Source organism: Anser anser (genome assembly GCF_964211835.1).
Source record: "Anser anser genome assembly, chromosome: 9".
NCBI lineage: Eukaryota > Metazoa > Chordata > Aves > Anseriformes > Anatidae > Anser > Anser anser.
In genome coordinates, this window is record NC_139729.1 from 28,665,711 (window position 1) to 28,693,531 (window position 27,821).

Here is a 27,821-nt window from a genome sequence, read left to right on the forward strand (position 1 = left end):
TTTTCAAAACTGCAATTTAATTTCAGAAAATGTGTTAAAATATATATTTATACATCAATTTGACACACTGTGTTAGTTTACACAAATGATGGTCTCGCTTGAAACTGTATTTATGAAATGTACATTTTTAATTTAAATACTCAGTATACACTGCACTTAATCTGCATGTTGCATTTATTAAATACATTAAAATCTGCAATGTAACAAAACGTTTTCTGCATACGAAATTCAAAACACCATTTTAAATGAACAAAAGATGGCTCACTTCATTTTTTAAACTAGTGCATAGCACACTAGCTCAGCTCCACCAACACCAGCTGTTCTTTCTTTTTTATTTGACATTGTTCACAGACTATTACATATTACAATAAGAGTGCTGGATAAAAACATGAGGTACGAAAGTGGTTCAAAGATTATAGGTCATGCAGATCATGCTAGACAGCAAAGAAAGTTGTGAATGAGAAAACACTAAATAAAAATACATAAAGAATGTGCATTATAAAATAAAAAACTCAATTACACAGCTTTGCTTCTTTGGTTACAAAGTAGGTTGAACAATTTCACAGCTTTTTATTCCCACCCAAAAAAAAATTATACGAAATGTCAAAAAGCAGAGGAATCGTGGCAATTTCTCTCTATTAGAAAGTAGAAACAGAAATGAGCGAAGTTTTCTTCATCAAAATAGCCCATCAATTATTTATTATATCACAATAACTGGTGACTACCTGTACAGATGCACTATGGTCTTCATACTTACACTCTATACAAAATTTACATTCAAGCTGGATCTTTACTACCGTAAATAAATACCAAAGGTAAATTGCCATTAGTGTTAGAAATATGCCAGGATTCTTTTGTTCAATTATTGCCTAAACATTTTATCTATTAAACGCAATCCCATCTATCATTTTACTGATACATACATTTATCAAAAAATTAAAAAAGTTCTGTGACATTGTTCATGTACATTATGAAAATAGCAGCCCTGTAATAAATAAAACAAATAAATGAAACTAATGTAGGCAAATGTTACTTATATTGAAAGAACAGTGGCTCTTAAGATGAATTGTTACTACTTACGAGATAGCAAGGCTCAAAGTAATCCATGGGTAATGGAAACCTCGGAGAGCCACCAAAGCTCTTAAAGACCTCACTCCGGCACACCAAGCAAATGCATCCTCTGCATTAACAACTCTGTCTACCACTCCCCTTGTGCACTGATGACATAATGGACACCAACTGCACTTCATAACTTATCTGTGAGGGAAAGCTCTTGGAGAATGATTGTCTAATACTGAAAAGGCCAAACACACAACAGAAGCATGGCTACTTGCTTTCATATAAAGTGGAAAGAACATCAGTGGCACACAAGGACAGACTGCTCTCAGGTTTTTTGTTTTTTAAACGAGGCAAGAAAGCTTTACGCTGAGGAGACATTCGGCTGCTGTGGAGGTTGTGTTGGCTGTGGAGGCTGTGCTATCACTGCTTGCGCTTGTGAAGTGCTACTAGGATTGGCCTGTTGGGTTGAAAGTTGGGATAACTGATCGTTGTTTGAAAGAGATTTTAACAGTGCATTTTCTCGTTCAAGTAAAGAGTTTCTTTCAACTAATTCTTTTATTTGTTCCTTCAGGACTTCCACTTCTTCTCTTACTGCATACATCAAATGGCTTTTCACTAGATCCTGCAAAGAACAAGTTGACAGTTACTCCAACTGAAAGAACAGTTCCGTTCCACCCCAAGCCCAGAATTCACTGCTTTACTATAAGTAATAATTTATAATTAGCCTGAACAAATTAGCCTTCAAGAACAGTTAACCTAGCGCTTTAATTCACTATAAAGTGGCCCATACATCCAAAGCTTTGCTTGCAGCATTCAACAATAACTAAGTTCTAGCACACAGCAACCTAAGTATGTTTCTGTTATAACTGACTTCTATCCCACCTCACCCCCCACTGAAGAACAAGGAATATTGACAAAGTTAACAGTAACCTTCCGGTACTTTCCTATCCTTATGGCCTTAGAGGCCTGTGTTAACTGCTTAAATGAAGCTCTCTCCCATGAACAGCTTTGACAGGCAGGATTGCAGTACACGTAAACCATCACCTGCCATCTCGTGAAGCCTTGTCACCTCAGTCACGCTGAAGACAAAGCCCTAGAATTATGCAGCTACCCAGAATGAAAGCATCAGCTCTGAAGTTTTGACCTGGTGGTAGGAGTCCAGTGTTGAATCCCAAGCACTGAGGTGTACGGAAAATCAAGAAATAAGAAAGCCCCTAAATCAGCACAAGGAAAAAAATCAAACTGAATTTAACTGAAGCTGAACTAACTGTGAAGGACGGCACAGTAGAACTGACGATGAAGAAACCAGAAATGAACATCACTAAAATAAGAAACCCGTGCTATTTTCAGCACTGCTTTAAATTCAGTCTCAGCTTGTTCACAGAAATTTATATAAAAATTCATTTAAGAACATTTTTGGGCCAACAATAAGTGACAAGTATGTAAGCAAAATGTCACTTTAAGTTAAAGTGAAATACCTTGTTTGTGGTCATCCCATAGCTTATATAGAAAATCCTTTCTTCAAACAAATCCTTTTTTCTCAGTCTGACCCAACTGAAGGAAAGTTACTGACTCGTAGAAAGACAACACAGCTGGAAACTTATGCTCAACGACAAACTGCTGAACCTATTAGAAATAATAGCTTGGGTTTCTTTACTTACCATTGCCTGTTCTATTTTGTTGTCAATGGCAACAACACTTGCACCAGATGCACTGTAAACATAAACAGAAAACTTTGTGAGCATTACCGTATCATTTGGTTGAAACTCTGCACCTACTGGCACCCAGAGGACTCCTAGAACATGTTTTCTGAAAGGCTAGAGCTTCGGTGTCAAAGGTTCAATACATAATCACATATTGTCCCCATGGCCGTACTGCCTAGTACAGTTAGAGCACCTGAGAGACACTGCTCCTTCAGTCTGTAATTTCTTGGACTACATGTATGACACACAGGAAAGTACATTTGAATAGACAGTAGAATAAATACTTTAATTCCTTGCCTCATTTTTCAGCTTTCTGTCCTGCGGAAAACAGGGATACATGGGATATTCATGAGGTCCTTACCTCTAGTTTAATTTCTGCTAAATTGCTTTTATAAAGCACTGAAGAAAAAGAAGTATAGTATTTGTTCTCTGGCTTTACTTGAAGATTACTTCCCATTAGGAAATAATTGGATCTGCATTGTCTTTACGACTTTGCAACCAAGCAGCAGTAGTCAATAGGAGTGTAAGACATGTCCAGAGACCCGGAACTCCACAAGAACATTTACTCAGTTTCAGTGAATTCTCAGTGGATCATGTTTAACGATCTAAAAAAAATGCACTGCCCTTTGCCTGCTTACAGCTATGACCCAGTCTTGTTCCAAAAGACACACTAATGCAGTGCAGCCCGACAAAACATCTCAGTCATCGGTACAAGAAAGCAGGTATTTACTGTGGGAAACAAGATGTTGAACTACGTCTTTACATACAAGATTACAGCAATTCAGGTCTTAATATTTGCAGGCTGGCTGTTTTCAAGTCACAATATAGAAACACAAATCAGGGGGTGTCCCCTGATCTCCTCCAGACTGATTCTCTAGGTGGAGAAGAGGCGTAGCCCACCCCAGGGGATACGACAGGGTTCAGCAGAGGAACACATCCACAGCAGCCACAGAATAAATTCAAACCACGTGCATTTTCTGTCATCCCTTACTCTCCTTGCCTGACCTCCTATACTAGGTCCTGGTGATCCGACTTTACTCCACAGCTCCATGTCTGACACAAGACTGCAGTTCTTGGACTACTTGCCAGGCCTGCTAGTTGTATCTACTGATACGCTCCACCAGAGGAGGAAGTTGCTATCAGTAGTGTGCAGCCACGTTAAAAAACAAGTTAACATGCAGGAAAAATGGAAGGTTTTCAGTCAGGCTTGGAAACTTGCCCATTAAGAATACGTAACACTCGCTGATACCACACACTAAGAAAAAATACTTAAGGCTTTTTACAGTGAGTATCAGCAAGGTGGTCGTAAATATGAGTTACGTACATGAAACAAAGCCTCGCTGCTGAAAGAATGTCACTATTTAGAGAAGCCCATTTTACAGAGTCCCACAAAAACAGCCAATCATTTACAAGTAAAGGGAATTAGCTTTTGAGACTGAGAAAGTAACAGCCTCTACTGGTAAAGTAAACAAAGCCTGTAATCTGTAACTACGATGCTTGAACTCGTATTTAACAAGAAATGTGTTCCAGTTGTACAGGGGCTCAACTTAAATGCCTCTACACAAATGCACGTAGCAGGGGGAAAAAGAGCGGGGGGAAGTGGCGCTTTCAGCTCAGTCTCAGGGCTCCGATATCCTAGGCCTTGGTGAGATGCGGTGGGACGGCTTGTGCAGCTGGAGCGCTGAGCTGGATGGCTACAGGCTCCTCCAGAGAGAGGCAGGGAAGGAGAGGCAGTGGGGTAGCCCTCTGCATTAGGAAGGGCCGAGCGTCCCTGGGTAAGAGTCAGGGGAAAGGCCTGTAAGGGAGATATCGTGGTTGGAGTACGTTACAGAGCACCCAGCCAGGATGAAGCAGAGAAAATAACCTACAAGCAGCTGTAAGCGTCACGATCGCTAGCACTTGCTCTCACAGGAGACAACTTCCCAGATGTCTCTGCTGTGTTGTATTTCCAGCAGCAGAACGGGAGACCCCTGGAACGGGTGGAGGGTAACGGCCTGCCACGGGCGGTGAGGGAACCGGCCAGGGAAGGTCACCGCACCAAGGTGAGACTTGCAGTAATCTTTGTCGGTTTTCACAGCTACAGTTTTGCTTTTTAACCACCTATCTCTAAAAGCCCTTCTATCATACACAGCAGATAGACAAAAACCTACTTAATCTGAGAAATCCTCATTTAGATGATTTCAAAAATCTTGGTGGCCTAAATATAGTTTTCACATTTTATTTTGAAAAGACCGTGGGCAAAATTAGATTTGACTGATAACACTGCTTAGCTATAGCACACAATCACGTATGCAGCTTTTGGACCAAAAGTGTTTTATCCAATACTTACAGCTTGCACCTCATAGTTCTTTACATAGGAAAAATATTAACATATATATACAACTCAAGAACAGCACTATTCTGTTTCAAATGCCTTGTAAACAAAAAAGAAGCCTTTTGGACAACCATGTACATACAAATGAAGAAAACAAGAAGAGAACCGGTAAGTCTAAGTGCACATCTGATTTCTAGTGTACGTTATATTTAATGTAGAGCAATTGCACTTTCCACAATGCAGTGCATTGTTAAAACCTTGGTGTAATTCTGACTTCACTGCTACAAAAATTTCTCCTATGGAGATATGGTATCCCACAAGTATGGAAAAATGTTACTAAGAAGAGGCTTCAGTATCATCAACAAGCTCTGATAATGTGAAACAAGTCTTTGGTAGGCCTCTTAGCACAACATATGCCAGTATATAAATTACGGGAAGTATTGGTATTCCATAGTGATCAAACAAGTGTTTTTTTTGTAAAGTGTAATTCTATGGTTCATGAAAACTTGCTTACTATAGACTATTCCAAAAAGTTGAATGACACTGTTCAAAGGAAAGTGAATAAGTGATGTAAAAACTGAGGATCAGTGGATCGGGAGACAGCAAAAAAAGTTAATGCCTTAACGTTGACTTCATTAATGGTTGGAGGAAAATTTAACCTTCAGCACTACCTGACATATGTATGCATTATAACCCATTTCAATGGTGAATTCAACAAGCACCACTGTGGTCAATCTAGTATTTTCATCATTAGTGACTTTAGATAGACCCATCGTCCTTCCAAGAGATTTGTACTCAACTTCGAAATTCGTTTTGAAAACTAGGTAGAAAGACTAAGAATCTAAGTTTCAAAAGAAAGGCATTTACAACTTAACTCACTCTGTATGCTTAAAAAAAGAACATTCATTTTTACAGATTCCAGTCCTCAGTAGTGCACGTATTTTATATCGAAATTAAATGCATTAGGAACATGAGTTATAAACAGTCCCACTTTGGCACTGTCAAGTACTACACTAGGTAATAGCACCCCACATTTAAATGAGACTGCAAGTCCTAGTGACAGGATGTTGCAAGCCAATTTTGAAGCTTGTGTGAGAGCGGGAAAGACTACCTGCAGAACAAACAGCAAGAGGTACCCTGATGGTAGCAAGTCACGTCCCATGGCTAACACACGGTAACTCTTCCTTTAGCACTAGATCTATCCTGTTTTAGTTGAAATCGGAAAAGATGGCATCATAAACCACAATCTGAGACACCCCTGAACTAAGTGACCTCCCCTAGCTCCTTCCTTGTTACCACTTTAAATGAAACTTTGAAGTAACCTTTCTGAAAGGATAAGTAAGGTATTTCAAAGCACGCCCGTATTTGTTCTGTTTGTCAGTGAATTTCAAACTAAAACAATACGCATGTTAACTTGTTCTTTCCCCTCACTGGGGAGTTACCATAGTCAACTATGCCCCTCTTGATGTCTTACCACTAGCCAAGCTATTTAGTCCACCCATAGAAGCCTTATCTATTCTTTAAGGAGTTAAGGCATGTTTAACTGATCTCCTGCAACACTTAAAATTCATGAATGTTTAATGCTTCACATAAAAACGCAATGGAAACTTAATCATATTGCTTGGAATTAAAGTTTACCAACAACGATGGCTGTTTTAGGCAAATCCATATAAAGCTCCTATGCTACCATTACCACACAAAGGAAACCATGCCCCAGAAGAGCAATCATCCAGACTCATATGGATATGCCAAAAAGCCATTACTCCTCTTGTTAATCCTCTGAAGTAATAGTGCCAGTCAAAAAGACTGATGAGACTCGTGCCCTGAGCAGTGCCTAGGTGAAAACTAAGAAGGGAAAACATTTGCAGGGCTCCTCATTTCACTAACATTTAACAGTTTGAATGTTACCATCACTCTTCCCTGCCAACGTGTATTAGTGAGAAATACCTGTCTCTATTTTAGTTAAGAATTTTTAGCAATATTTATCTATTGTGATCGCACGTAGCCAGCTTTGCTGGCTTCAAATAGTCCCAGGAGATGGCTGCTCACAGGAGAATAATCCATATTTGTTCAGAACAATACTACAGTTACAGAGGAAGATTTTCTTCTACGTTTGCTCTAAATTCTCCTAACAAATAAATCCCTGAGGTTCACAGACTGTTTCTGAAGGAGCTGCAGAAGGTAATTAAAAAGCCTACGACCAGGTTTAAGATCATTATGTTCCGCAGTATGTGAGCCCCTAAGTTTTGGGATGAGGAAACAGGGACTCTGAGGAACTCAGAAGGACTTCCATGTTTTGCAGCAGAGACGTCTTTCACAAACCTGAGACCACAGAAGCCCCAAAACACTTAACTTGCCATCAGACGACTCAGGCCTGAGCACAGGCTCCTGCTGGCATTGGAGGCTGCCCCTGCCCACCGGTTCCATCCTTGCTGGGGCTTCCCTCTGCGTGCCCACAGCCCAGAGAGGGAGCACGGACCGGGCTTCAGCTCCCCTGCCAGGTTTTCACTGGAAATACTTGCACCAACCCTGATGAAGTTACTTCAACATTTTTACAAATGCTTGCTTTCACTATGAAGTGTTCAACAAAGATACAAGACTATTTTTCAGAAGCCACTTATATTGCTTTTTTTCTCCTTTATTCCACATTTCCTGTGCCTGTTTTGAACATTATACAGGAATCTAACATTTGTCTCAGTTGTAATCACTAGCAATTTTAGTTGTCTGGGTTTTTCGAATCCACTTCTGCATCTTAAGGATTATTTCAAGTTATAGACAAAAATAAGAGAAACAAATAAATGATAGACCTTAAAGTGCATTTTTGGTTTATGTACCAAACTTGTACTCAAGGCCATGAAGTTTGCTTCAGTTAAATAAGTCTTTGAACATAAATACTACCACTGTCCCGTAAATACATAGAAATGGCATCATCCAGAGCTTAACACAGAAATACTCATTTGTACAAGAAAAGAAAGATGTGCTTTTGAAACTTGGCCTAAAGCTAGCATTTTAACAAAAAACAGCAGGATGCATTAGCATTACTTTTAAGCATCAGTGTTGTAAAATATACAAATTATTGCCAAGCAAACTTTAAAAGGATTCAGTTAAGCTTTTGCAAGTTGAAGAGCCTCTCAAGTCAAATGCAGCCAGTACAGTGATGAAATTGTTACCAATACTTAAAAAAAAAAAGATCTATACTCCACAGAGCTTGCTAAGCAGTATTGTGACAGGCCAGAGCATCGCAAAACATTAAGTCACATAATCACTAGGACTTAATGCTGACAATAAAAAAAAACCTTCAAAATCATTAAAGTGCAGGAAAGAAACCATTTGCAGCTACTGACGAATTAGTAATGCATCTCTGGCGAGTCATATCTGTAACAAATATGACTTTGTTGCACTTCATTGCAGTTTCTCGCCATGAATTCAAAGCCGACTTAGTAAGCTTACTTTGTCCTCATACCACGTCACAGTTCGTGTTTGCTACCCATCTAGTTTAACTTAAGCAGAATGAAAACAAGCCACTAAGCTTCCTTTCCTGGCCTCATGCCTGAAAAATTTTAACTTTATCAACAACATTTTCACAACCTTTTTTCTGACATAAGACTTAAGAGTCACAATGTCAAAGTTGTGGTTTTTTTTTTTTTTTGAAAAGGAAGCTGTAAAATGTTTTATTGAAGGCCAGCTATTAGCTGACCAGCATTAAACTCTTTCAGCTTATACTTTATTATACATGCATAATAAAGGAAGAAGAAAAATAGCATTTCAGACTTTAGTTATAAGTTTCATTACAGATATTTCAACTCCATGACTGCTTTCAGACTTCCAGGCAGAGTTCCAACATGAAGTTCTGAACACAAGCAACAGTTCTGCGCAAATGAAATGACGAGAAACTTGCATAGAGCAAAGCCATTCATGCATACCTCAGCATGTATGCATTCCATATTTAAGCATTCATACCTATCCCAGAAGGTCTTTGACTCACGTAACTTGTTGAAATGGAACGCTTGGTAGAATGCAGTTGACGGATTCCTATGAGATCCAAGAATCAAACAGAGATATTGAAAATGGATATATAATATAAATACTAACTCTTATTCTACCAAAATAATTTAGCTATCCAGACAGGTTAAGTTTTTGTCCACATGTTTAGACTTTGCAGAATCCCTAGAAGTTCAATGGCTGAAAGTCCTTACTGTTTCTATGAGTTTCCATTAAAGACACATTGATTCCGTATTTCCTACTAATTTTCATGCTATTTCAAGTTGCTTCTGTAAAGGACTATACAGTAAAAGCTATTAATGAAACATCTCATAGAATGCTGACAGTCTCCTATAGGTAACCTGTATAGCACCCTAGTGCTATACATACCTAAATTCAAGGCATTTCACAAAATGTCTCTAGAACACTACCCAGTGTATCTGTTCTACCTAACACCCTGCTTTATATTAGAAACACAGGAGTTCTCTACCTGGACCCCAAGTCAGAGCTAAATAGGCCACGTTCAACCTACTAAAGATTAAGTTAAAACTGAAAAACAGGTTAAGTTAAAATTGAAATACAGAATCTAAGATATCGCTCACTTTGTAAGCGGTTGTCACAGTTGTCCTCACGCTTCCCCTGACGCACAACAGGCCAACTGCTGTTCAGGGGCCCCTTGCCAACCCGTAAACCTGAGTGCACCAGCTGCTGCCCTGGTTCTCGCAAAGCTCCAGCAGACTGGTAACTTTTCTGAACACAGGACACGGTGGCACAAGTTCTGTCACCAGTGCCAAACCCATAAGACAGCCTGACCCTCCTTGTTTGGTGTGTATTTGCCCACAGATAGCAGCTATACCAAGAGGGTAATTTGAAGACCATAATTATCCAAACACTCATCTGAAGACTTACTGCTTATAGGATACTAGAGGAAGCACGAAGTCAAAACTCTCCATTGCTAGTAGCTGTATCAGAGTGTTACAGCTAAGCTTAGGAACTCATCAGTACTGCTGTTTATCCTGACACTGGTGTAGCTATGCCAGCCCTGGAGAAGAATTTGACAGCTTAGCTGAACAATCTTCAGAAGAGCTAGTATTGGCTCAGCTTCCTTTTGAAGGCAGTTTTAAGATCAGAAGCTTATACCAACATTAGAAGCACAGGTGTCCATCCCTTTTCTAAGTTTGCAGCAAGAACACTTCTTAAAACAACTGTCTTCAAGGTAATTATTTCCATTTAAGCACAACTACTGTATGTATACTTGAAATCATAAGAAAACATCACAGAAACAGCACCATAAGACGCTATTAACCTGAAGTAATTTGATTCCCATGACAGCTGTATACAAACAGCCTAGCAAGGTTAGTAGTTAATAACGCACATCTCTCAGCAAAGATCAGGAATCACTTGCTTGTGGTGTTTGTCACTCCATCTCCTACCTTCAACTCTCTACCCTCCATGAATTTAGCTTAAAGCCTGGTACAGACATTGCTTGATCAAACTGACCAAACACCATGCTTTCGTGTTAGAACTTATGTTTTCCTAAGTATTACACACTTGAGTGACAATTAATTCAAGTAATTATAGGGAGAAGCAGTACGTAGCAGCACAATAGGTAAAGGACATATGAGTGATACAGGGACATAACATAGAAAGCAACTGACATCTGCAGATACAACAGCACTCCTTTGCTTAAAGGAAGGATGAGGCCCAACCTCTTCTAATTAAGTTATCCGATGCATATGTAAAAGTCTCTTCCTCATAAATTGACTGTAAACAAAAAGTCATTTATCTCCCAAGATAAATTTACTTGCATCATACAAAACCCTATTGCTATTGTTAGCTTTGAAAGGTTGTGGCTTACACCACACAGCATGTATTTCACACTATATGTTTTTGCACTGATACGCTATATGCGCTATACTCACAATTCTTAAGCAAGTATCTGGAAAATATCTGGAAAAGCATGAGCAAGTTTTCTTGTTAAATTCTCATTTTTACAAAAAAAATCTCAGCAGCAGGGTATATTACCTTAGACAACTAACATTTTCTACTCTGTAGCTATATCTCACTCGACAAGATGTCAATGGGGGGTGGTGCGCTATCTCAATCCAAAAAGCAAATCCAGAGAGGTAACTGATGTCTGACATGCAGGTCTGAGCTGATGGTTGAGTTCCAGACTGCTGAAGCATCTGAACTCCTTTCAGCTTGCTGAAACAATCAAGAAAACTGCTTACAGCAGCAGTGCAGCCTACCCTGCAGCGCAACCGCCGGAGCACCAGAAGTCATTCTGACACCACCAGAAGTCATTCTGACACCGTCCCCACGGCACCTAGGGGCGGCCCGGACCAGGGACGCCGACTCCCAAGGCTCCCTCCCCAGCAGCAGGCACCACGGTTCAGTCCCAGCTGCTGGCAGATTTGCACAGCGGGGCCCAACAGCCAGCTAGAGAGGGGGTCCCCAGCGCTTCACCAGAGGAGCCCCCTCCTCTTCCACAGGAGGTACACCAGGCATTTCTTTCTCCATCTCTGGTTGGAGAACAGGTGTTCCCAAGGAAGGCTTGATTCTAGATCCAGAGACTATGACAGATGACTAGCATAGCAAGTTTAGACATTCAAACTGCATCTCACTTTGTGAGAGTCTGTTTCTCTATGATCAAGTCCTACGGCAGATTTATTTCCTCTGAACGCTCACAAACTCCAATGTTCTCTACACACTCCAGAATTACCATTTTTAACAACAGTTTTAGCATGACAGAAACTTCATCTAAATTTAAAGGATGACAATTTTAACAGTTCTCTGCATACCTGAAACACCAAGTTGTCCCTTTAAAACAGAAGTCTAAACCATATCCAAACTCTCACCTCACATTTGGAAGGATTTAGAAGGGTATCCTCGCTCCCACTGCTGTTAATCAGGGCAAGCATGTGCCAGATTGAAACTTTACTCGAGAGAGCTCTGCTTTGCTAGAAAGCATGCCCATGAAAGCTGGCAAATTTTCAGGTACACAGACAGATGCTTTTTCAATTGAATAAGGCTACTGGCTCTGGAAGTACCAGTTACCAACACGACCCACAGAGGCCTTGTTTCCAGCTCCCACCTCCGAAGGAAGACTAGGAGCATCGCTGCTTATTACGCAACCAAGCATGTTCCAACTACTGGCCAACAGCAGCAGTTAAAGGCCACAAAAGGAGGAATTCCTGAAGAATACCAAGAATTTTTCAAGGTGTCGAAATAAAAGGTCATACCACTCCACCTCAGACAGTTCTGTCTCAAGATCAGTGATTAACTGAGGACAGGGATGATGCAGAAGACTAAAAACGCCAAAGTACCCATCTGTGAAGGTGAAGAACATGAAACTAACAGGTCAAACAACCCATGTTCAATACCTCACATGAAAATCAAAGCAAAATAGAACCACCTATTATTACCTATACAGCAGCAAACCAGCACGGATTGCCATTTTAGAAGCTTATGTGAAACAAAAATTCTTTATGAAAAAAAATTAACAGGCCTCATATAGAAAGAACACAGAAGATCTAATTATTATTAGATTAGTAGTGCTTTTAATGCCACCTTGCATGACATCTTTGTAATTAAGATCATGGCTTATTCAAAGTGGGTCCACAATTAATCAACTACTCTGTACACGTGGCTCTCCAATAGTTCAGTGGAAGAATGGAAGGATGCATCAACCAGAGCTCTCCAGGGGTCTCCTCCGAGTCTGTTATAAGAAACTGTAATCCATGACTTGGACAGTGGAGTACAGACTATCTTTATACCTGCAGATGATCTGCAAGCACTCTGGACAGCAGGAATAGAATTCAGGAAGATCTTGCCCAATTGGAGCAATGGTCTGAAATAAAAAGGATGCAATTCAATAAGGATAAGCATGAAGTATTATGCTCTGGTAGCAATAATCAGCTGCACAACTACAAAACATGGAATCAGTAGTTCAGTGCAATTCCACAGAAGAGAATCTAAGCAGAAGTAAACATCTTGCAGAAGTATCGAAGTTGTGATACTTCAGTCTTACACAAGCTATGCACATACTAACTGAAGTCTTGTTTCATTTGGCCCCTAACTTAGATTTCTTACAGTTTTAGTTGCAAACTGTCCAGAAGGATACAAACCTACCAAGGTTCAGGTAAGACCACTAGATGTTATCCCCATTCCCTCCCTCTCCCCCCATTAATCAGTATCACAAGTAGGGAAATTAAGCATTGAAGAAAGATGGAAAACAGTTCTAGGCTTCATGTACTTTAAAATATCTGCAAAGGAAAAGAAAATCTCATACTTGTTGGGTATAAGCACAACAAAAATACTATGAGTTTTTGGGTTTTAACATGCAGAAGAAGTTTATATTACACATCAGAATTGTTTTCCACGCAAACAGTAAGGAATGGAAAAGAATTCTTACAGTACTGGTGGAATTCCCATCCTTGGTGATTCTAGAAGAGATCAAATAGTCATTGCTCCAAAAGATTTCAGGCCCTTAAAGCCCCAGATGAGCCCATTGGCCCATCTTTCACAATTCTCTGAGAATTCATGAGATCACTAGCAAGAACTTTAAAGTTATTCCTTTGAATAGAATCAATTTCTACAGGAATCAAATTTAACTATGAAACGGAATAGAAAGAGGTAAAGAAAGACTAGTTTATACTCTGAAACCAAGCTGCCTTTCATTTCAATTGTACAGTTCATTTACTTTTCTGGTGGAAAGTGAAGAATGATCACTAACATAAAATGCTTCTTAGTTGCACAGAAAGCTCATATTGCAGCATGTTAAGATTAGAAAGTATTAGTAAAGCATCCTGTATTCTTGTGTTCCTGTTCTTAGAAGGTCATTAATTATAGAGTAATGCTCTTGCATCAGAAGGATGGGAAATACAGCAGCAAGCTTCTCTTTCTTTATCCTCTGCACGGAAGTTTATAGGAACCTGACTACGCATCTGTAAAATAAAACCGTTCTTTAGCCATAGTTATCAAAGCACAGAAAAAAATTAAAATTTATACAAGATTATATTGCCTAGAAGCATTTGAAACAGAAGTTAGTTTTCAGTTGCATGCTGTACTGATCACCAAAAGGCTGTTTCACTAGTAGCTTGCTATGTAACTAGTAGCTACAACCTGTAAGGACTGACTACAATTGCTGTTCAGATGTTGGGGTGGTTTCTTTAGGAGTTGAACCATGGGTTTTGTTGTCACTTGACAACAGCTTATCAGGAAACTCCCCGCAAAGTTTATAGTATTTTAAGTTTGTGTTTAGCCTAATAACAAAATTCCTTCTCCACTCCTCTTTCAAAAACTGTTCCACTTCTTATTTATACTACTATAAATCAACTGTGGGATCTCCTGATATTCTGCCTACAAAACATAGTAACCAGAGTACAAAGCTTACATGAGAGACTTGGCAAATATTAAACTTGGGGCAGTCAATGTGGAATTAAAGGAGGAGAAAAAAGATTAAAACTATCAAGTCGTGTTTAATTATGTAGTTCCATTGACATCCTTCTTTAAAGCCATTATATTTGAAATACATATGCTGAGAAAAACAGCAAGAACTAGACTGTTGCATTCAGTTTTAGATGCATTTTAACTATTGTGACAGGAAAGGCTGACTAAATTAGCAGCCTGCATGACTGTTTTTGGGACAGTGGCTCCAAACCACCATGGACTTTTTGGTTCATAGTCTACTTGTGAATGAAAGTATCATGAAGTGGAAACAAAGCGTTCAGCACAGGTATGACCTCCACCAGAAAAATCAAGAGAAACAAATTTAACTGCTAAAAAAAAATCACTTAACATAGGACATGCTTAACAGCAGTTTTGCAACATAATTCAAGATGTTGATGAAAGAACAGCCGGATGTACTGTACAGCAGCAATCAGGATACTGTCTGCAGCACCAGCAATGCTTCAGATGCTTTACAAACAAGCTGTGCACTCCCTCTCAACTCTTCCAGAAATGATGAAACTGCAGCTAATGAGCTAAAGCACGTATCACCTGAAATGCAACAGTCTGACATTAACAGCTTTCTTTCAACTAAGCTGCATCTCAAAGTCCTGATGTTTGGATTTAAAGTATGAGAAAAGAACTACAGTTTCCTACCAGAGTTGCCTATTCCTTTCCATAGGAAAGATCAGAGCAGCAGTCCCTATCTTCTCCACCAAGAGGATTTTGGAATTTTTTTTTTGTACTGACTAGAGGTCTCTAAGGAGAAAGTGAATGAGATGACTGTCAAGTGGTCGTAGTAAGCAAGTCTGACAGAGCCATTTCACTGCCATCTACTTGGTCTGTTGAAATGATGGCATTAGCTTGCCCTTGCTCTGGGGGCCTGGATCTCTGAAACACACTTGTAACATTCTTCAGTCCCGACATTCGCTAGGGAAAAAGAGTAAAAACACTTAAAAGAACTGAAAGTGAGAATACAGCATGGACTGAGCAGGTGAGATCAACATTAATAATGGTCACAGCAGAGGGATACAGCAAATAATCTGAGCATTTAGCGCACAGCTCTGAACAAGGCAGTCACTGGTACCTCCACCATACCCTCCCAAGGAGGATCACCATTCTCCTGAGTTACACAGGAGAGATGCCAACAATTACTCTACTTGTTACAGCAATGAGTAATTGCAGAAAACACTTTTCTACTTGACTCACCATTACATTTTAAAACATACTCAAAGTCCTTGATAGTCTTGTTCCAAAGTAGACCAGATACCATTTCATAGCATTATGGAACAGACACACCTGAGGTGATAGTGGTTTGTGAGACAAAAGGTGACCCAGCCTCACTTCCGCACTCAATTAGTATCAAATAGGAAGTTTTTTTCCCCGTGTACACTTTGGTTGCTTGGTTGATTTTCTCATGCCTTTTTTCTGTTATGGTGGTGTTTCTTTTGTTTGTGAGGATTATTTATTTATTTTTTAAAGAATTTGACTACCAACTCTGGAAAATCGTGTCTAAAATACCAGAACCTTTTGAGGCAACATTAAATTCAAACTGATTTAAGTAGTTTAATATTTAATACCTACAAGTCTGTTGCACATTTGCTTTACAGAAGCTAACCAGATGAGATGTCTTAGGTGCAACTATACCTAAGTATTCACTCAGGTCTACCAAGTTTTGCCACCAGTAAATTCAAGGCTTTTTCTGATTAATTTCACTTTGTAGCTTTTGCCTGCCAAATTTTTGGTATATACAAGATCAGTAGAACACAGGAACATGAAAAGGGAGACTCTTCTCTTGATTTTATTACAATCTTTGAAAGCATGAATGAATGTTTCTATGAAGGAAGAGTTACAGCTCAATTATATTGGCAAAAATTAATGAGGACAGTGGGACAGCACGCTTCCTGTATACAGAGCTGTGAATTGATAAAAGGGAGGCACCTCATCATAAGATGTAACTAAATAACAGTGGTCTGTAACTGCACTAGGTTAGCAACCATTCTTGGAGGGAACTTTGCCTAAGAGTTCAAGTAGTGCTCACCTTTTACATTTACATTTAAGAAAAATACTCTGAAACTCAACTATTCCTTTCATACTAATTCAGTTCTCAATATAAGAGAATTACTTGATTACTATTCTCTGCTTGGCTGGTGAAGAAGAAAGCATTTATTAATACATACGAACTTATTACTATGGAGGATTAGGCTCCTACTGCTTGCTCTGCCCACAAACTAGATTTCATCAAACCTATTGATGAAAGGAAAAACAGTTTGATTATTGACGTAAGAGGCATTGCAGAGTGAACAGTTTGCTTGAGAACATTAATTTTCATAGAAAACAGCCCAAAATTGAAATCCCCAACTATGTTGCATGTGAAGTTACAGTACAGCAGTTTAAGATATTTTAGCTACCAATAAATACTAGTAGTTCCTGTTCTTTGACAACAATATTTATTTCAAGATCTGTGAGAAAGAAAAAAAAAGTAAAGGAAAACAGACTTTCAAGGAGACTCAGCACAATCCTGTCCTTATTTATGTGACATGGGTCAAGAAAGTATCTCTTAGCGAACAGGTTTAAGTACTTAGCTTTTTAAGCAGATATTAGAATCTAGACTATGTATGGCACAGTTTGCAAGTTTACTTCTTTGCCTTTCTACACCATTTACAAGTTGTTTACAACCTGTTTCATGCAAGCACACGCTCAGCTGAAGTTATAACTAACACACACTCAGCACAAGAGCTACCACTTGGCTTCAAGGCATTATTTTAAAGAGGCACTGTAAGGTTGGTCAAGGTGTTGAAGGACCTTGCAACCTCCAAACCAGCACCAGGGGCAGAGGCCCCGGCACAAACCGCAGCCAGGGAGGCTCCCTGTGGCCCCCAGGCAATGCTTCTGTGCAGGGCGGGTGCCACAGGGTGCTGGGGTCTCCTTGGGGACCTTCAGAAGCTGCCAGGACGTGGCCCTGGGCAGCCCTGCTGGGGCAGAGGGACCTGGAGGTGCCTCCAAATCCAGCCTGTCCCTTTCTGTAGCTGTCTTCTGCTATTGACATAGATCTCTTTCAGTTTGTAAACTCCAGTGAGCACCACACCAACAGGCCAGCTGTCATTGTGCTAGACAGCTGACAGCACTCTGTTATACTGATTAGTATTGCCACCTTCTCACTGCACTGAGAAAATAATTCAATCAAGCTGTCATGATACAAATATTATTCCTAGCTTCAAAGGGTGAACATACATACAAAAAACCTCCCAGAATAATTTTTTTCAGGCAAAATAAGAAGAGAAGCATCTAGCTGTCCTTCATGTGGCAGAATAGGCAACTCACCTGCCTTACGTGAGTAAAAATAGATTATCCTGTAATGCAAAGAATTTACTAGAACTTAATACGTTTGAATTTATAATTTAATTTTAAAAATAGAGATTTTCAAGACGAATAATGAAGACACTGCACTTCAAGCAACCTGTGCTGACAATCTAGATTTATCTACCAGGACTACAATACTCATACTTTGGCAGTAAAATTTTCACAGAATCTTAAAGAATCTTTGCTAACACACAAAATGCATAAACAAAATTGGTATTTTTCATGAGCAGCAGGAGCTATTAATCATCAGCTTTATAACTGAAAAAATCAAAATGTAACAGGCTGATACTCAATATCCAGTACAGTCACAGGGAACAATTCCTTTTCCCTTCACGGTCCCTTTAGGCTGTAAGGGATTATCAGGAACTCGGGAGGACACACAGTCTGAGAGAGCAATTTCAGTTCCGGTAGTTTGGCAGTAGCTCAGTAGTCCTGCCTAGCTCAACAAACCTGAAGACTTGAATATTCAGCTTTTAATAAGAGCTTTCAAAAAGCTCCCATGAAACATATGCTGTTATTTCTATCATACAAAACAGCATTGAGAAAGAGGCTGACTATGGAAAACTTGCACTCTGCTGTAGTGAGTAGAAAAAAACAAACCTACAGCAGCTGAGCAAAATACTTGGGAGTATAAGGTACAGAGAACCATTTATTTCAGAGCTGGTATACTGCAGTCTTCAAAACATGCCGAATTGAAAAAATTTCACAAATTTAAACAAGTATTTTCCCCCTTTCTTCCTTTTAATAACCGTCTCATCTGAAACAATTACACCTCATTAGGTTTAAGACTGTATGGATTTGCCCTTAACAAAGGCATTTAAAAGTGTAAGCTGGAAAACAGCACTGTCAAACAAGCAATCACAATTTTCTGTTTAAATGCCTTTCAACACTCAAGAATACAAAACATGGTAAGTTTTCCATAATCTAGAAAACATTGCGTTAGTGTTACCTTATGGAATTTTTGCTATAGAAAGTACAAGACATGAATACAACCAATTGCAGCTTTATTTGCGTTAACTATCGTTTGATATCACCAACTGTACCGTTCACCTCAGAGGTCCCATGTCAACTGTGTTCCAAGTGCTGTAGTTCTGGCCACTGACCCGAAGGCACTCGCTTTGAGAGCACACCTGCATTTCATTCTCACCTGCCTCTGCAAACCCTCTTACACAGAACCCTTTAGGGGAGATGAAAACGTTCAGATCCGTAGCTGCAGTGGAGTCCAGAGTTTTAATAAGTTCACAAACACAGTGAAGAAAGGGACAGAATTCAATAATAATGCAGTTCAAGTACTGCTTACTGGTATGCATTCGCAGAACACTCATTCTTCAGGAGTACAACAAAATGTGCATCGAGGGCAATACATAAAAAGCTGATACCAAAGTTACGTCCATGCCTATGCCGTTTCTTTCTTCCTTAAGGTCTCACGAGCTTAGTTTCAACAATTATACTTTGTCAGCAACAATTAGTACACTACACAAAAAAGTGATTTAACTGAGCAGAGAGACGTATGCTGTGAAGAGGTCTGTATAGCCAGGTTTTCAACAGTTTAGCTGCTGTAGCAGACAGTCCACAATTGCAGCCATTCATTAGCATTCCTGGAATACAGCCGGCACAGTTCAAGCTGGTCAGCTATCTCTGGAAAGTGATCTATACTCTGCTCCTTTTCCAACACGCCTAGTAATATTTTGCCCCCAAAGCCTGCCAAACATGCAGGAGGTTTGAACAAGCCTTCTCAGTAACATTCTTTTAACAGAGGCAACATATTTCTTTTCCCCCAAGAGCCAAAATAAAATATTAAACCAGCTAGAACATTATGCCTGTCAGCTACAAATTTGCGTATACATGGACATAAAGGTGAATGAGGAACTGACATACACTGATCCTGAAACATACCGCTGTTAAAGACCAGCACGTAAAGACCAGTCGATATGAACACAAGATCCAGTTCTGTTTTCATAGTATTTGGCCGACATTAAACTCAAAGTGGATTGCAATGTCCACATCTAGCTCAGTAAGAGTAGCATTTCCTCAATCCTTGCATACTGCTGCAGTTTATTCTACTTGTAGACACACAGAGAGGAAAAAATTGTTATGCAGTAGATCCTTCATAACTTGTACAGAATGTATTTCTCTTTTTAACATCTCAGCAATTTAGATACCTAAATTAAGTAACAGAGCTTTGCTTTTTAAAGGAAGGCTGTGACGTGTCAAAGGCTTTTTTATTCTGGACTCCCTCTCCCCCGGTAAGATTTCATGGTTACTCAATTCATCATTATTCAGCAGGTCAACACAAGGAACTGCAGTTTCATTTATATTATCATAAAAGTGTAATGGACTATCAAGGCAGGAAATTGAAGGTTTTTAGCCAACACATCTTGCAAAAAAATCAGTTCTACATCTACAGATAAATAGTTCTATATATGTATCATCTCCTCACACCTCAATGTGTGTATGCATCACTTCCTCCACCCCAATTTTAGACGTAGGACAATTTAAAACAGTAGACCATAAGAGAGGAATAATACAAAGAACGTTTTTTCAAACAACATTGGAGCTGATCAGCATTTTATATAGGCCTCTGTCTCTTACTATAGCTCTTGGTCTGTTTTGAAAGAGGTCTCTTCCTAAACTATTTTACCAAATAGTTCCTCTTCATATTTGAAGTGGTGAACGACTTACTAGATAAACTCAGGATATCTAGAGCTATACAGTATTCCTCGATGAATCATTATTTTAGAAAAGTACTGTAAGAATAATCTATACAAGTCTGTGAAGTTTCAAGCCTGTAAAAATGTTTAAATATAGTCAAAGGTGTCAGAAGAAATGCAGACACCTACCTACAACCTTAATGTCACACATTAAGCCTGAAAAGAAAAATGCCTTCCACAGAATTTCTAGCTCTTGCAATCACAAAGTAAATTCTCTACACAAACCCAAGCGTTAACTTCCTGAACCCGCAGGCAGCCTGAAGCAGTGACTCACAATGTGCAAGCTCCCTTTGCGCCCTATTAGTTTTATCGCAGTGTCAACCCTCAGCCTATTAATGACACTTGAAGGTCTTCATTAACTATTTCACCACTGGTTTCAGACCATTAAGCAGCTGGGAATAAGCCCAGGGGAGTAATGGTGTAATTTAAATGGCTGGAAAGAGGAAAAAAAGCAGGAGAAGGAGGAAAACAGCAAACAAGCAGTTATTTTATAACAAAGCCTGCTCAGCGACTACAGCAAATATAAATTAAGTGGTAAAACAGCATTTAACAAGCTGTTAGGCTTTTCTCCTTTGTCTAGAAACAGTGGAAGTAAAAACTTAGATCTCCATCTTCTACTTTGTGCGATGCGTAGGCCTGCTTAGAGTAAGCTTTCATTACTTACCAGCATTGCTACTAAATAAAGCTATTCCAAGCTGGCAGACACGCACCACAGAGCTCCTGCTCAGTGCACCACTTCAGCAAATGACTAGGTTTTATCACCCAGCGCAGAAGCAGACAACTGAGAAGTACGCATTTCTTTCAAGATAACCACAAGTTAGTTTCCCTACTGCACGTCGTAAGGCAGCACGTACAAAGAACGCGCTGCACTCCGATCCGTTCCTGTTTCTCACTCGCGGCTCTCGTGGCCACACTTCTGAGAAAGCTTCAGAAGGTAACAATGTACGAAGCAGTGCTGCAAGGTGGCTTAACCTCAAATAAAACAATACGAAAATAACTTTTAAAAATCACTGTTCAGGGCATGGCTACCAAGACCTGTCTCACCAGTACCCAACACAGAGTTTGCAGGTTACAGCTCTAAGTCACACGAGTCTTCCCCTCACCATCAGGTAAGGGATTCACTTGTCACCGTCACGCCTGTTACTACACTTACATAAACACTAAGAATTACAAGCTATGCAAAATGAAAGTCATTAACATGATTAAAAACATGCTTTTTTTTCTGATAATATACTGAGCTATTAAAAATACCAGGTTGAAATCAAACCTTATTGGCACTATGAAGAGTTTCTCAGGAACCCTCCTAAGGTAGGCACGACCACCAGAAAAATTTAACTGTATAACTAAGTCTTTTATGGCTTTAATTAGAACTCATCTGCCTTCAAGCCAGCTCTTGCTTGCATAAAGGTATCAGTAAGGTTACCACCTCAAACGAAGCTAGGCAAAGCTCCAGTGAGCACAAGGCCATTGTTACTGCAGAACTAACTCTTAAAACACTAATTTGTCTTTGGGGTACCTTCTCCATCCAAGACATCCTGACCCCACACACGCAGCAGCTTTACTAAAAAGCACTCGAAGCAACACAGCATTATCACACAGTCTGGTGTTCTTCCACAGGAAGGGAAGGCCTAAAGGATAATTTAGGCACATCAGACCTTTCCATAAAGGTGTTATTCCTATTTTTGAAGATACAAACAAGTACAACCCATGTGTTTTATTCCCCCGAAATGCAGTAACCCCAACAATAAATGTTAATGACATTAACTCAATGCTCAAACTCTGCTTTCCTTGGAAGTCTTCTCTCAAAGGAGCAGTCAGTAAGAACAGCTTTAGTCATCATGCTACCCTCCAGAACAGTCTGACAAGTCTACGAGAATCAAAGAAATTTATGGTCCCTCTCTCAGGCCCTTCAGCAAGCCTTCTCATATTACACACCACACTACATTATTAAAATCAACAGTTCCTAATTATTTTTCGATTACAACCTCAAAATACATTTTCTTACTTTCCACTGTGTCTACATCTTCACTCAAGTGAGCAGAGTAAGTGGTATCCTTCTCATTCAAAGAGCTGTTATCTGTAGTGCTTCCACTACGTCAGCACATTACATTCCCGTCCAGATGCAAGTACTTGCCTTACTGACTGGTAATGTACAATGCAGGATAATTAAGAAAATGGAATCAGTGCTAGAAGCCTGTAAATTTTCCGAGACACCTCAACTGGTTGGCCCTAAGACAGCAAGGCACAGTGCAGTATAGCAGTGGAGCGTAATTCTAACCTGGCTGCCATTTGGCTATTTTATACTAATTTCAGGGGAAAGGAGAGGAGCGAACAGACTTCTCCACACACTGAGCAATTATGTGTAGGAGGGCAGACAGTTTTCAGTCACTTTGATTCAGAAGATGAATTATTTGTGCATTAGGCAGCTTTCTTGCTGTTTTTTGCCCTACTTTGAGAGAAAAGTAATCACAATCACAGCCCGAGAAAAACTACAGTTTGCTACTTGCCTAAACACCCTGCTAAGTTTTGTACAGTTCAAAAAAAGTAAAGTTTCAGTTAAGACTTTTTGAAAAATATGAACTGATACAAAACTTGACAGTAAGTTGAAGAATTCTTTTACCCCCTTACTAAAAGGTATTTTTATGGCGTTAAAAAATAACTCATACCTGTCTTCATCACCATCAACGGGAATAGATATGCCAAACACAGAGCTGGCAAGACTGTTCATAGGAGTACTCGCAGGTAACTGAAGAGGGTTTGCTAGAGCATCTGGAATGGGAGGCTTCACAAGAGGTTTATTTTCAGCTGTAAGAGAAAGTGGTGGCTGAGGTAGGGGTTCCGATTTTCTTCTAGTATCATCGATCTGGCCTACTATGGATTGAGCTTGAGTCTGAAACTGTCCAAGGTTTGACTGTGGCAGATTCGTAGGTACGTTAGGGGCGCCTTGTATTAAGGAGTGTCCGACATGCTGCTGCTGGACAACACCGGTACTTCTACTGACAGAAGTGTGGCTAGTCAGTTGCGACTGGACCAGCGTAACAGGGACATTTGGCATAGTAACAGAAGTGGTAGACACACTAGGCACGCTTGTACCGGGCACAACCGCAGGCACGTTCTGAACTCCAGAAACCACGGCATGGGGAGCACCAGGCATTCCAGACACTTGACTGCTTCCACCCATTTGATGCTGAGTCACAGATTTCTGTTGCACAACCCCCGCGTGTCCAATCCCTTGCTGCACCACACCCCCTGGTTGCGGAACGGCAGTCTGACCAGCTTGTGTCTGGCTGCTCTGCATTACTCCTGATCCCTGTCCGACCGCTTCACCCGGCTGTGCTGACACCCCCATCACAGGTGCTCCCACAGGTGAGGGATTTTGGCCAGTCACCTGGCCCACAGGGAGGCTGGAAGCCACAGTACTTGGAACAGAGCCTGCAGTAGCTTGTTGAATAGCTCCTTGAGACTGCATAATTGTCACGTGTTGCATGTATTCAGACTGACCAGAAGGTTGCGTCGGCAATAGATGTACGGGTGGTGGAATCTGGGACTGAGAATAAGCAAATTGTTGAGGCTGAGTCACTGGTATGCTTGCTTGCTGCACCTGCTGCTGTGCCACAGGCATGCTGGGCTGGCCTATTGTTACACTTGGAGGTGCCATGCCTTTGCCATTGGGTCCAGCCTGCGCAACACTCTGCGTATTCACCTGTGGCTGCGATTGCTGTGGCACCATCATTTGCTGATTTGCTACTGAAGCCCCAGAAAACATAGGCTGAGCGGTACTTTGAGGCATGGCCCCACCTATGGGTTGTTGCGGCTGCTGTTGTTGCCCAATGACAAAACTAGGTTGCTGTAGGCTCATCTTCTCTGTCTGGAGCAGCTGTGACACAGCAGTAAGGGAACTGTCAGCTATGGAATCAGGGCCATGTGCCGATGCTGGCACAGCGGAGACCACGACGGAACCTCCTGTGGCACCGAGACCACTGTCCCTCTCTTGAGCGGCCTGCTCGAAGGTGCTGCTGTGCCTAATGCAATCTCCAGTCCTGCCCAGGACACCACCACCATCTGAGTCCCGGTCATAATACTCCATACACGTCCATCGTCCTCGCCTGTAGGGCTCGCCTGTGCCATGGTCCAGCTTGATCACCCTGAAGCGTGAGCTGCACGCAGCAGCCACTGTCTGAGACATCGTCCCAGGGGCAGCAGATGCAGAAGGCCCTGTGGAGGGCAAGGCAGTTTGAGCACCGCTGCCTCCTGCCACGGCAGCGCCGGGGGCAGCACCTGGCAGGGGCACAGCAGAGCTCTTGGGCACAGCCCCCCCATTGGGGGCCACGGCTGGCGGAGCGGCAGCTCCCCCGCCAGCAGCTGCAGCCAGCTGCCCATCCAGGAGGAGGTTGGGAGAGACGCTGCCGGGAGTTTCGGCCTCGCCCACGTTGTTAAGAGTCTCTTCGGAGGAGCTCCGCTCGCAGACGTCCTCGGGGCCGTAGTCGGTGGCTCGGGAAACGTCGAAGATTTCAGAAGACACATCCTCGGTGCGGGACTCGTCGGGGTCGTCCAGGCTCTCCGTGTCCTCGGTGATGCTGCTGGCCACCTGCGCCGTGGTCACGCTGGTGATCTGGAAGCAGCTCTTCTTCTTGGCCGGCATCTTGGACATGTTTCCACCGCGGGGAGGGGCTCCGGCAGCCGGGGCGCGGCGAGCGCGGCGCCGGCCGGGGGCGGCGCGGGCTGTCACGGCGTGCCGGCCGGGCCCCCGGCGCTGCCGCACATCCTCCGGCGCCTTCCTGCCCTGCGGCGGGCGGCCGGGCCCGGCCGCGGCGCTCCCGCTCGGGGGCCGCGCGGGGGGCGGCGGCGGCGCCGCTCCTCCTCTTCCTCCCCGGCCGCAGCCCTCCTCCCGCCGCCGGCCGCGGGGCCTCCGCCTCCGCCTCCTCCTCCCCGCCGCGGCCCCGCTCCGAGCTTCCTGCCGGACGGCCCGGCCCGGCGGGTGGGGGGCGCAGGGCGCGGCCCGGGCGCGGGCAGGGGGCGGCCGCAGAAGCGCCCCGCGGCCCGCCCCGCCCGAGGGCCCCGCGGCGGCCGGGCGAGGCCCAGGCGGCCCCGCGTCCCCCCGCCCTGCTCCGCGCTCTACCTGGAGACCAGCGCCAGGCGCATCCTGCTCGGAACCGGCCGCGGGCGAGCCCCGCGGGCGGAGGAGGCGCGGCCGGCGCGGCGGAGGCGGGCGGCGGCCCCTGGGCGGGCGGGCGGCCCCTTCCCTGCGCTGCGCTGCGCCGGCCCCGGGCGCGCGGGCTCCGACTGCGGCTCCCTCGCCCAAGATGGGGCTCAAGTCCTGCCGCGCGGCATGCCGGGAACGGCGCCGCCCCGCCCCCCGACGCCGCGGCGCGGTGACGTCACGCCTCGCCGCACGCCGGGCGGCCGTCGCGGGGCGGGGCGGGGCTGCGCGGCCCGGCCCTGCGGAACGCGCCGCTCCCGCCCCGCCCCCGCCCCGCCCCCGCCCCGCCCCGCCGGCAGGGGGCGCGCTGCGAGGGGCGCGGCGGGGCCGGGCCCGCCGGTCCCCGGCGCTGTGTTGGGCCCGACGTTGTCACCGGCTGTGCCAGCCCCGGCTGCAGGGAGGCGGCGGAGCTGTTGGGATGCTGTCCGCCCGCGGTGTCAGCGTGCTCTGGCAGCCCGACGCCTCACACCCTCGTAGCCCCCGTCCCCGGACATTCTGTGGCCCCCGTTGTCCTGTCACGTCTCCTCATGCCTTCTCAGGGGCGAAAGCACTCTGCTGACAGTCACCCAAGTCCCCGTTTCCTTGAGCACTGCCATCGTTTTCAGCAGCTGTGGAACCGGCAGTGTCCCTGACCACATGTACACAATAACCAGTGTTTTTTTTGCCTTTAGCCTCAAGCCAACATTTCACGGCCTACATCCTTGCAGATACTAAACCCCCAATCTTCTGTCTCCTCTGGCAGAGGACCATCCCTTTGCCTGTTCACCACACGCACTGGGCAGTCTCTTTCAGGTCCCAGGCCGCGGGGTATACCCCGCCCTGCAAAGCCACCTGTTCTGCGGAGCCTCATCAGTTCTTACATACGTAAAATCATTGCTCTCCCCGTCTGGGCATATACAGTGTGCTGAGACTTTTTTTCTTCACTACTTAGCACTTTGTCTTCTGCCTATCCTCTTTACGCTACTCTGAACCTTATTCTCAGTTCTGTTTCTCTTTGCACTAACTCGTCCCTCATTATTTCCTGTCCTCATATTCTTCAAAGTCTGCCTTCTAGAGTTTCTTTGTTCTGCATATGTTAGGAGGTGATGAGCTGAGAGTGCAGCATCCTTTTTCCTTTTTCCCCCTTAATGATTTTGAATTCCCATCTGAACTCCATCTCTAATTCTTGGATCTTCTTCTGGTAACAGGAGTTTTCCCTCTTGGTATGAGATGAGTTCCACCAGGCAGCTCTTTCTGGAATAGCTTCTACCAGGTATCCACTGGAGGATAAAACACATTCTTTATTTTCTGTTTGCTGCCATCTGTTGTACTTCCTCTAGCCCTGCGATTGAACCTGCATTCTTAGAATTCGTCTTTTATATTCAGCCCTGACTTTGAAGAGGAAAGAAGACAATTCCCCAAACTTCCTCCCAAACAAATTCCCTCCGACATACGTTCCTTTGTTTCCAGTACTCTCTTCACAGTATGATTTCAGATATACAAATGTTAGAAAGGAAATGTAATGCAGAGGGTGCAAGATCTTTTAAAATGCGTAATGTCATCTCAATAATGAATTGCAATGTTAAACCTTTGTATTTCAGTCTAAGAAATGTCTTTTGTCCATGAGAATGTCTATTTTTGGCATGGGATATAAGGTGTTAGGCCTTAAACCTGCCTTTAGCCCCAAAACTATTACTCCTTATTCTGCAAGTTAATCGAGTACAATTTAATAAAAGAAAGGAACTCTGTATTAGAGAAGAGAGTGTAACGCTTATTTGACAAGTTTCATTTTAACAGGCAGCATTTGGATGTGTCTGGGAGTTTTTGAATTACTTACAACAATGGTGGATTAAATAGGTAAGAGAAAGTCATGTGGCTGACGGTATATAATAGTGCAGTATACTATATGGTACTACCGTTTATATCACAGATACCAATGGGGTCAGCAGGAGTTCTGTTCTGGTTTTTTTTTCAGGTCATCATGAAAGCTGTAGCGAGGCAAAGCATCTGGGGTTGTATGGGACATGGATCATCTATAAATGGTGATCATCTTTGGGGAGGAT

The 27,821-nt window shown here is 42.7% G+C and overlaps 1 protein-coding gene across 4 annotated transcripts; it reads right to left on the minus strand.

Moving 5' to 3' along the window:
- On the minus strand, nt 1-25,875 carry TSC22D2 (TSC22 domain family member 2). 4 transcript variants are annotated; one of them, XM_083848937.1, is made up of 5 exons: nt 23,246-25,875; nt 12,834-12,907; nt 9,037-9,108; nt 2,721-2,772; nt 1-1,681 (listed from the first exon to the last, which is right to left on the minus strand). In XM_083848937.1, exons 1-4 carry the CDS (start codon nt 25,228-25,230, stop codon nt 2,732-2,734), a joined length of 2,172 nt encoding a protein of 723 aa, XP_083705063.1. In that variant the 5' UTR covers nt 25,231-25,875; the 3' UTR covers nt 1-1,681; nt 2,721-2,731. The 4 variants fall into 4 exon arrangements, with proteins under 4 accessions (XP_083705063.1, XP_083705064.1, XP_083705061.1 ...); XM_083848938.1 differs by lacking the exon at nt 9,037-9,108; XM_083848935.1 differs by lacking the exon at nt 12,834-12,907 and having other exon boundaries at nt 23,246-25,873.
- Nucleotides 25,876-27,821: the final 1,946 nt, after the last annotated feature.